The sequence below is a fragment of the Melospiza melodia genome, chromosome 14 (genome assembly GCF_035770615.1).
Source record: "Melospiza melodia melodia isolate bMelMel2 chromosome 14, bMelMel2.pri, whole genome shotgun sequence".
Lineage (NCBI taxonomy): Eukaryota > Metazoa > Chordata > Aves > Passeriformes > Passerellidae > Melospiza > Melospiza melodia.
This window is the reverse complement of record NC_086207.1, coordinates 11,499,247-11,509,616: the sequence shown is the minus strand read 5'-3', so window position 1 is coordinate 11,509,616 and position 10,370 is coordinate 11,499,247. Positions and strand designations below refer to the sequence as shown.

The 10,370-nt window shown below is 43.7% G+C and overlaps 1 protein-coding gene across 2 annotated transcripts; it reads right to left on the bottom strand.

The window, feature by feature from the left end:
* Window positions 1-307: 307 nt before the first annotated feature.
* On the bottom strand, window positions 308-6,523 carry CAMLG (calcium modulating ligand). Of its 2 annotated transcripts, XM_063168693.1 has the most exons (4): window positions 6,346-6,523; window positions 4,817-5,271; window positions 3,838-3,903; window positions 308-2,076 (listed from the first exon to the last, which is right to left on the bottom strand). In XM_063168693.1, the coding sequence occupies exons 1-4, from the start codon at window positions 6,506-6,508 to the stop codon at window positions 1,885-1,887; spliced, it is 876 nt and encodes a 291-aa protein (XP_063024763.1). In that variant the 5' UTR covers window positions 6,509-6,523; the 3' UTR covers window positions 308-1,884. The 2 variants fall into 2 exon arrangements, with proteins under 2 accessions (XP_063024763.1, XP_063024765.1); XM_063168695.1 differs by lacking the exon at window positions 3,838-3,903.
* Between the last annotated feature and the right edge of the window lie 3,847 nt (window positions 6,524-10,370).

The following is a 10,370-nucleotide window of genomic DNA, read 5'->3' as shown; positions in this document are numbered from 1 at the left end:
CAGCGCAGCCCGGCCACACGAACCGGGGCGGGAACCGAGCCCGGGGCGGCCGCACACAGCGCCGAGGAACGGGTAACAAACTGGCTTTTAATAGAAAAAAACCCATCGGCAATAAACATGAAACGGAACTATGTACACCAACAGAGGTACGTTAAAAACGGAATAAAAACGGAATTTCTTGCTTAAAGGTCGTTTCTTGATCAGCATTTCTTCATTGAGATTTCTTCGATTTCTTAGCACCCCTCCTAGTGCTCTGCCCATGCAAGGGTATTTACCTGATTAATGGTAAGCATTAAAAATTCATAGCTTTTTGCAGGTACTGGTAGAGGGATTTTTTCCAATTTATTTGTATTACATTTGGGCATATAAATAGAGAATCAGAACAAGTAATTTTTGAGCAAACTCATTATTTACATATCTCAGCCTTATCTTAAATGACTGTAATTTCAATTTTCTGAAATTACTATCTAATATAAATAAATTTAAAGCTGCTGAATCAATATCTGTGCTAATAGACCTAAGTCAGAATTTTCTGCAACCCAGCCCTGTACATCTGTAGTATAATACTCACTGTAACAGAACCAATTTAAAAAAACCCATGAAAATGGTTAAATCAAAACATAAAGTTCTTGTATTGAGGCCACAAACATGTATCTCATTTAAAAGTCAGAAATGCATCACTAAAATTACAGGACGAAGCATTAACAGAGAATAACCAGCTGAAAGCTGGGCCATTTACAGAGGTACAATTAAATACATCTGCTCCCTAAAAAAAACTTCTACAGAAAAATACCAAGTTAAATATGTAGTTTACCAATACTAAAAATAGGCAACAGCCTACACTACCTGAAAGTCCAGATTTGAAACAGAAAACTACAAGCTGAAAACACTACCAAATTCAGCTTCAATAGAGATTTTCAGAGACTTATCAGTAGTGTTCAAGTTGACTATTTGGAATGACACTTCCTCTCACTGTGCAAAATTCCTAAGAGAAAACAAAGATTTTGTTTTTGAAAACAAAACGGTTTCCCTGGTAAGTTTTACAAACACTAGAGCAAAGATTTGATACTGCAGATTGGGTGCCAATATGTAAAACTCTCATGAGATAAGTGTTAATATAAAAAAAAGTATCAAAAAGCACAGGTGTGAGCTGCACTAGGATTAGGTTGCTGGAAACTCACAAACAGATGTGATTAGTTCTCTTTCTTCTTAGTGTTTGATTAATGACCTTTATAAGCACCAGGACCTTCTTGCTGTTGGTTTTGCCTAGCTCTTTTCCACAACAATCATCAAATTAAATTAATCACAATCACAACAAATAATGAATGGCAAGGCAAGGACAACAAAGTGGCAAGTTTCACCATCGACATTCTCCAGAAGCAGCTACTTGGTTCAACATTCTGAACTTGAACATTTGAAGAGAATACAGGGATTTCTTTTCTTTAGAGCTTTCTTTAAAAAATGGGACCACCACAAAATGAGCAGGTCTTGTTAGCTATAGTCATACAGGATATACACATATATATGGTTCTGCTGAAGGGAATTCTCTTCCTGTTCTCACTGAAAAGAACAAAGGCAGCTTTGTCAATGTTTACGAAGGAAGGGCATCATCTAACTAAAACAAATAAATCATCCACTGTCACTTGCATCCTAACCTTCACATTTGTAATATGCAGACACAGGATTTAAATAAACTGAACCAACACAACTGGCAGTCAGGGACCCTGCTCTCCCTTTCCCAAAATGACTGGATTTAAGGCCCCTTTCAAGCATTCCAAAGGTAAGAATTTCCATGAAGGTTTAGACCTGCCTGCACAGTCAAATGTTAAAAGGAACACAGTTCAGAAAGCTTTAGTGTAGCTACTGTGTGTAATTCTACAACTGTCATGGTGCTTCAGAGCCAAAAACCAAAGTAAGTTCATGGCAAAAGATAAAAGTAAAGAAATAGACACAAAGGTCTGTGAAAACATCTCCCATTTTGCTGTAGGTGTCCATGGAGCGACTGATCACTTCTGCAGGGATTCCAGAGAGGAGAAGAGCAGCAGTCAGTACTGTCGTTTTCACCTTCTTCTCACACTAGAAGGGAAAGAAAAACCAGTATCACGTTAGTTCTCCTAATCCAATTCTGCTTTATGTGTCATCAATGTTGTGCCAATTTCACACGTTCCAAATCCCTGGGTAGGAGCAGCAGGTTTGGATGGATTCTGTCCAGACACACTCCAGGAGTCACAGCCCTTATCCCAGACACAGATCCTGCTGAGATGGATCTCCCAGTGAGAGGCTGGTTAACAGCAGATCAAATTCATCCTGATATTCTGCCTCCTTCACACTACTCCTCCCAGCAGGCTGAGCTGTGAGGCTGGCAGCTGCTCCTGCAGGAGTAGGAACATGCCTAGAGAAGGGAAATCCAGGTGTAAGAAGCCAAGCCTGGCATCTCCACTGTCAGAACTGGATTAATCTCAGCACACTATTCAGCAAAAAACCAGAATCCCAGAATGGTTTGAGTTGGATGGGACCTTAATGCTCATTTCCTTCCAATCCCCTGTTATGGGCAGAGACACCTTCCACTAGACCAAGTTGCTCAAAACCCCATAAATACTGTTAAGATTTCTAACAGTAAAATTATTTAGACTTGAAAACCAACTGTTTCTGTTTTAGAACAACTTAATTTGGCAGTTTTATCCTCTGAACTCAGAAATGCTCCAAAACCTTTTGAAAGCTGTTCCATCCTTAAGATGAGGAATCCCAACAATGCAAGTCTGACAGGCAGGAAAAAGTGACAGTGACTGAAAATTCTAATAATTTGATGATACTTGCTAGATATTTTAATTTAATCCAATCTAAATAGGGCTTTCAAGAATATTTCTGTGTTTCATGGGAGAAAAATGTAGGTTAACAAAGGGATTGATCTCACCCACCCACGTCTAACTGCAGCAAAAGCAAGCTGTGGAAAGCAGCCACCTCCTGAATTCTGAAACTGAAGAGTGGATTTTAAGTACATCAGAAACAAGATCAAGATGATGTAGCAGATGAGCTGGTGCAAATCTAAGGCTAAACTTACTGTTTTGTGTTGTGACACATCAGTTTAGAATGACTATTATGATATACTTAACTACAAAACAACTGCTGATTTATTCTGATTTTCTACAAGTAATTTATTATTCCTTTTAAAATGCAAATTTTCCCTTTTAACTATGGATTGAACATCATTCAATTCCACTCTGCCCCGCAGACCTGGCAAAATCATCAACCTAACAAATGCTTCAGGAACAATTACCTGTTGTAAATATATAAAGCAAGTAGTATAGCAAATCTTGCTAATAAGCAGCAAGTTTCACACACAGATAAATGTCTCATTTCAAGCTGCCATTCAAACCAATACCAGCAGTGGAATGCAGAGCCCTTAAAACTCAACATTCTGCCTCATTTTTTTAGCAAACACTCTCCCAGATTTCATCAGATATTATATGCAGAACAGCTGCATAATTTGCATATTATTAGCAAAGCAAATAATAACCAGGGAAGAGCAGGGTCTAGAAGAAAAGCAAGTTTCTTGAAGATATGAAAGAACTACCTGGATTTCCTGGTCAGACACTTTTAATTAGGCTACAGCTACACAAGCTGCAAGTCCATGTTTTCACTGCAACTTTAAAAAAGATCCTGGACTAAATCTGGAAAGATTAAAAACTAGTAAAAACTATCAGTGCTGGTCATTCACTCTACAGTTTAAAACAAGGCAAGAATACTTCACATGCATTGGTCCTAAAACAATACAATCTAAACACAAGTCTAAATTGAAAACACTTCAAATTAATCTAATTCTGGAATAAAAATTACCTTTGGAAAGTACTTGGACAGCCCCATGTAAGCAAGTTGTAGAGTAAGAAATGGTGCAAATATCGACTGAAGGAACAGAAAAGAATATATAAAAATTAACTTAGTCAGAATAGCTTAGAAACACAAAGATTTAATCCTTCCAAAGCATAGAAGAAAAGTAGTAGGTAAAAATTAATTTGTGGAACAGAGCAAAGTTCTTCTTGAACACTACAAATTTAAGTACACAAGTTACATGCCAAAAATAAGGTTCTGCCCTCTATTCTTTGAGACTTCAGAACTGAAATGGCAGAAGAGAACAGCAGGGTGTAGAACAGAGCCCAGTTTGTAAAACTGAGCCCAGGGATGCAGGAGCTGGACAGCTGTACCTGCATCACACCTCTGTGCTGTTGTTCTGGCTGGCACTGGGAGTACTGAGGAACTACTTTTCCCAGGATGATAAATGAGCAGGATCTACTTATCTTGGTACAACAATTATTCTTACAATCACAGAATTACTTGGCTTTTAAGTGACCTGAAAACACATCTCGTTCCAAACCCATGGCCAGGGATATTTTCCACAAGACCAGGTTGCTTCAGGCTCCATCCAGCCTGGCCTTGGACACTTCCACAGATGAGAACTCCATTCTTACTCTATTATTCTTTTGTAGACCCTGAACTAGAGGAGCAGCTGACTCATATGCTCACCAAGATGGGAATAAACTTGCAGGGGATTTAAGCTGCCACAACTATTCCAGTGCATCTGCTCCTGAACCACAACAGACCAAATGTGCTGCTCTCAGTGGTTACATAGTGGCTGTGTTGGTAGCAGATTAATCTTAGAGAATTCAGTGATTTTTTTAGGTTTTACACAATTTTTGGAAACGTAAAGAGTGCTTGAAATTCCCACCTTGATCATTACCAATCAGGCCCAGATATTTCCCAATAATTTGCAGCAAGCAGCACACCCCAGCAGGATTGCTGGGCATGTCCCTGAACTCACCAGGTACTTGCACACAAAGGCCCTGACCGCGACGGCGAGCAGAGCGCACCCCACCAATCTGAAAATGCGGAAAGAGTCAAACTCCTCCGCCGCGCTGCCGTTCTCCTGGCTCGGCTTCTCGCTCATCAGCTGGTTCCTCAGCTTCAGAGCCTCATCAAACCTGGACAGGTACTGCTCCAAGCTGTGCCTGGGCGGCCGTGCCGCGGCCTCGGAGGGCAGCTCTGCCCTGTGACGCTGCCGGAGCTCCCCTGTGCCCTCGGGGACCAGCTCTGGGGCTTTGGCAAACAGGTCCTTGTCCCCTCTGAGCTCTGCCGTGCCGCCCGCGTGGTCGCTGGAGCCTGTCACATTGCACATGGAATCGCCGAGCACAACCCGCTTGGAAACTGAAGGAATGGGGAGGGAGTTTGATTTATCTTGCTCGTGCTGAAGCTTTAGTTCTGTGTGACTTTCGTCATCTAAGGAAGAAAAATAAAAACAGAGTTATGCACGCCGTGTACGTGGAACAACACTTCAGCTGTACTGGGTCAGGATCCTGAGTCTCTGCTTCCCAAGGGAAAAGACAGATTTATGATTAAAGAGGGCACTCTTCATGGAGCAGACACAAGACATAAGGCAGTGCAATGCAGGTCAGAAATTGAAGCAATGGAGATATTATAAACACAGAATTTCCTTAAGGAACAGCACTGCACACACAAGCAGAAAGATCCAAATACATGGACTGACATTAGAAAAAAAAGACAAAGATTTGCAGAAAGTGAATCAACCAGAAGAGCACGAATACCTGACAAATAAGCAAACAGAAGCACTTTAAGCACTTTAGCTGCCTGTCTAGTGTCAGAGGCAGAGCAGTGTTAACCTGCTCTGTACCAAGCCTGAAGACCCATCTTACAGAGATGGAGGTGATGGCAGAGAACAAAAGGCAAATCAAGAACGGTCTGGACCTAGCACAGAGCAAGAGCTGACACTTGAGGAGTATTTTTCAGTGTCAGACTGATTCACAGCTCATGGGCGTCCTTGTAAACCGAAATCTGAGAACTCCTTCCTGACAAGACAGCCCATTTGAAGAATGCACAGAGATATAACTGAGCTACCTAGGATATGGTTCTGCAAGAAAATTCTGCATAACAACCACAAACATCTATGTCACTATCCAAATGTGAAATGACTTTGCTATAAAAAGCCAGCTATGAAAGCCAGCAGCTACTAACTAAAAACATGGGGGAAGCTCATCGTTTCTTCAACTAAAAAAAAACTACTTGCAGTGAAACGACAGCTTGGATGCTCGCTATCTAGGGCCCGAGTGCCGACCTTTCTGAGGGCACGGGGATTGTATGGGCGGCTCTCAGGCAGGTCGTGCTGCTTGAGGCATCCCTATGAGGGACCGGGGAGCCGGGCGGCCCTGTCCCTGCGGGCAACCAGCCGCTCCTGCTCACCGGGGAACCGCGGGTAGCGGTCACGGCCGGAGAGGCCGAGGCGTCACCGCAGCCGCGGAGCCCTCACAGCCCCGCCGCACCCGCCACGGGGCTCACCCTTGCCCGCCGCGGGCCGGTGGAAGCCCATGATGCGGTTGATGCGCTCCTCCGAGTTCATGAGCAGCTTTCTCCGGCGCAGCTCTGCGCGGCGCTGGGACGCCGAGAGCCCCGCGGGGGGCCCCGGCGGTGTGGGCTCCCCTCCCGCACTGCCGTCCGCCATCCCCGGCACCGCAGGCCCGGCACCACGGGTCTGCCTCGCGCGCAGGCGCCGGCACCGCCCTCCTCCAGCCGCTGAAGCGGGAGCCGCCATTTTGGGTAGGGGCAGCAGAAGGGCGGGGCGCGCTGGCAGAGCGCCCTCCGCGCCTTTCTCAGGCGGCGCGGTGCCCGCACTAAAGATGGCGGCCCCGGCCTCAGAAGTGACGTCACGGTGCGAGGCCGGGCAGGGGCGATGGCGGCGCTCGGGGACGCGGGTGGCGGGGACACCCCGAGGCAGGGCGGGGCTGGCCCCGCACACTCGGGACAGCCTCCGCCCCTGGCACTGCTCCCCTGTGGGACTGACGGGCACACCGAGGAAACACCAACAAACACCGCTCCGGGACGCCAGAGCCACTGGCATTATTCAACAGGGAGCGTATTGACTTCTTTCCAGTAAGATCCGGTTGGCACAATATTCATCTTTATGTGCACCAAAAGTCCGGTACGCCTCTCCTGCTGTGCCGGATGATGAAACTGCCACGTTACTCCTCCTTCACCTGACACCAGGACACCATCAGCACCAGTGCCCTGCACGGCCCTGGCACCGCAGAGCTGCGGTCCCTGCCTGGGGGTACTGCCAGGAACAGGGTTTACCGGAGAGCCCGGGGGCACTGCCGGGAACGGGACTCACCGGAGAGCCCGGGGCACTGCCCGGGGACACTGCCAGGAACGGGACGCACCGGAGAGCCCGGGGGCACTGCCGGGAACGGGACGCACCCGAGAGCCCGGGGGCACTGCCGGGAACGGGACGCACCGGAGAGCCCGGGGGCACTGCCAGGAACGGGACGCACCGGAGAGCCCGCGATCCCTGCCCGGAACGGGACGCACCGGAGAGCCCGGGACACTGCCAGGAACGGGACGCACCGGAGAGCCCGGGGGCACTGCCAGGAACGGGACGCACCGGAGAGCCCGCGATCCCTGCCCGGAACGGGACGCACCGGAGAGCCCCCAGTCCCAAAGCCCCCGGCCAGGACAGTGCCCGCTGATCCCCCAGCCACTGCAGCAGTACAGGAGTGCAGCAGCAGCAGGGCAGTGTGAGGTGCATTGGTAAAGAAAACAGAGCTGACAAATCCAATTAATATTTCTACAATATTGAATGAGAGAATTCTGTATTTAAAACCAGTTAAATACAGAGTACCAAGCTCATGCATTAACTCATCGATAATGGGCCAGAGGCAGCAGTGACAACATCTCAAAAAAATTTGCAAGCATTTAGGATGGAATGGCTTTTACAAAAAAGCTGCTGAAATAATGGGATGTTAAATGAACATACAGGATTACCTAAAATGAAATTGATCACCATCTTGGAATGCTGCTAAAGGCAAAATTCCAACCATCACTGTCAGCTACCTCCTGTTACCAATATGGCATTTATATCAATTAAATACATTGTTCTACTTTTATTTATAAGAAAAGAGTGATGAACTGGCATGAGTTCTTTCAATTAATTTTATTGAGTAGCCAAATCTGATAAATTAGCACAGATAAAATAAGCATTTGCATATGTTATAAATGACTTTTTACAGGAATAAAACAGTGAAAATTACAAACTGTAAAAAGGAGGACAAGTAAATCCTGTCTCAAATTCAGAAGGGGGAAGATTTATAACTTCATACTGAAGATCAAATCTTTGAGTTCAGAGAACAAAGATTTATTACAATATTATACACTACTTTACAAAATTAAATTTACTATAAGGATTACATCCATAATAGTAAAGAGAACCTTAAAATCACATTTAATGGTCCCTTAACTTAAAAACCATTCTGCATCTTTGATTAAATTGTTAAGAAATTAATTCTAAATAAAACTGAATCATTCTAGTTATTGCAACATAGCCTATGTGGACTTAGACTCAAATATATTAATTAAAAAAAAATAATGAAAGCAAAGTAAAATGAATGGTAACAATGTTGGCTGAACACTAATGTGTCAAAATAAGAAACAGTTTTAAAAAAAGTGTTTGACTACAAAGAGAGACACACCTTTACCACACATTTATAGTGGTGGAGTTGTGGTGCTGAGATCTAAGTACCAGAACCACTCTTGCCTACTTTAGCAGTCCATCTTCAGTGTCCTCATTTTTCAATTGTATGTAAAAAAGCAATCACAGGTAGTGTGTGTGTTCATGTTCCCTGAACTGCCATTACAGCAGCAGCAGTGAACCAGCAGGCCTTCCCCACTGCAAGGGAATAAACAAAGTTCAATAGAGAATTTCCTCCAAAGTGAAGAGAACTCCCAGAGGGTTCATCTGACTCATTTATCATGTTTTGCTCTGTAAAACTTAGGGACTCAACTTCAAACTTAACTGCCACAAGGACTGACATCTTCAGCCATTGGTCTGGTGGACATAAAGCAACGAGGCCATCTCCAGTATCTGTGGTTCTTTAAAAAAGGGATATAGTAGCAAAATACAGTCACAGTAAGAAATAGACTTTGGGTGGGCTGTTTGATGCAAGGATGGTTTTTAATTCAACATCTGAGTGATAACATACCCAAAACACAAGGTTTGGGGCAGAACCTATGCAAGTGCAGAGGTTCCATTTATGATTTAAATGAAGAGACCCCTTTCCCCCTCCCTGGGGAAAAAAAATAAAAATCAGACTGTCAAAACTTAAAAGACACCTCTTCACTATGACTAGAAACTGTGCAATTTTCTGAAAAGCAGTTCAAGTAAATATATTCCTGTTTGCTACTGAGGCAGCAGACAGAGAAGCTTAAATTGGTTCTACAATAATCTTTTCAAGCTGTTTTAGCCATTGTTCTGAACTTTAGCTTCTTGTGCTCAAGAACAATTTCTCCCAAGGAACTTCTCCCCTGAAGTGAGGAAAATCCTGACAATCACAAGCAGCTACAGCCTGAAATGGGAGCAAATGTTTACCCAAAGGTTGACCCTACTGACATCTGTATCTCCAAACATCCAAAGCACAGTACATTTGACCACTCACAAGTGTTTTACCTCTTCAAGTTACCTGCCCCAGAAAGTTTGAAAGACCGTTAAGTTTACCACTATTAAATAAAAAAGCAAACCAAGATTTTTTTCCATATGCAACACTTCCATGGGCATTGAAATACAGTAACTTAAATACTTTTTACATTGGTAGCTATCAACGATAGCTTGATCTTGAAAACAGAAGAATTATCAATACACCTCTATAAAATTAGTTAAATTTTTTTTTGTATAGAAGTTCTTACTTCAAGTCCGGTGTCAGTTTCAATCTGTAGCTCTGGCAGGATCTCAGAGTATATTTAAAGCTTTTGTTTGGTGCACACTGGCCTTGGACCTGGGCTCATTACACAGCTGCAGCAAAAAACCCTTTTTTTGAAAACTTCTGGCATGTCTGCAACCATACACAAATCTTCAAATTCAATATAATAATTTTGGTTTTGGAAAAATAATTTCCAATTTTAATGTCAGAATATTTAGTGTTGCAGACCAACATTTGGTCTGAAATGCTGCCAACAAACTTGCTTCAGAAACACACCAGATCTGAGGGGCCCAACATTCACTTAAAGTAAACAAGAGCCAAAAGTCTACTGAACATAAACCAAACAACATCTGAGATAATCTTCCTTGCTCTTCTCCTCCCACACCATTCATAAATAGAAATTAAAACTATTCCTTTTACTGAAGAAAAGCAAAGCTGACAATCTACCTAAGTCTACTTTTGCTGCCAACTCAGCCAATAACTTTTTAAAAATCTGTCTCATGTAGGGCCCACTCTTCCCCACTGTTTTTAAAATTAGAATACTGACTTATTAAAAGCTTCAACAAATTCAGCCACCTTATCCAGGTTAAGCTTACCTTTAGTCCTATTAGCCATAAT

Bases quoted from the DNA above. Each gene is read 5' to 3' on its own strand.
- CAMLG (XM_063168693.1), bottom strand. From the start codon at position 6,508: ATGGCGGACGGCAGTGCGGGAGGGGAGCCCACACCGCCGGGGCCCCCC. The intron at 3,904-4,816 runs GTGAGTTCAGGG...CTGTTCCTTCAG, and splicing joins CCTTTGTGTGCAAGTACCTG to TCGATATTTGCACCATTTCT. The intron at 2,077-3,837 runs GTAATTTTTATT...TTTCCCTTCTAG, and splicing joins TGTCCAAGTACTTTCCAAAG to TGTGAGAAGAAGGTGAAAAC.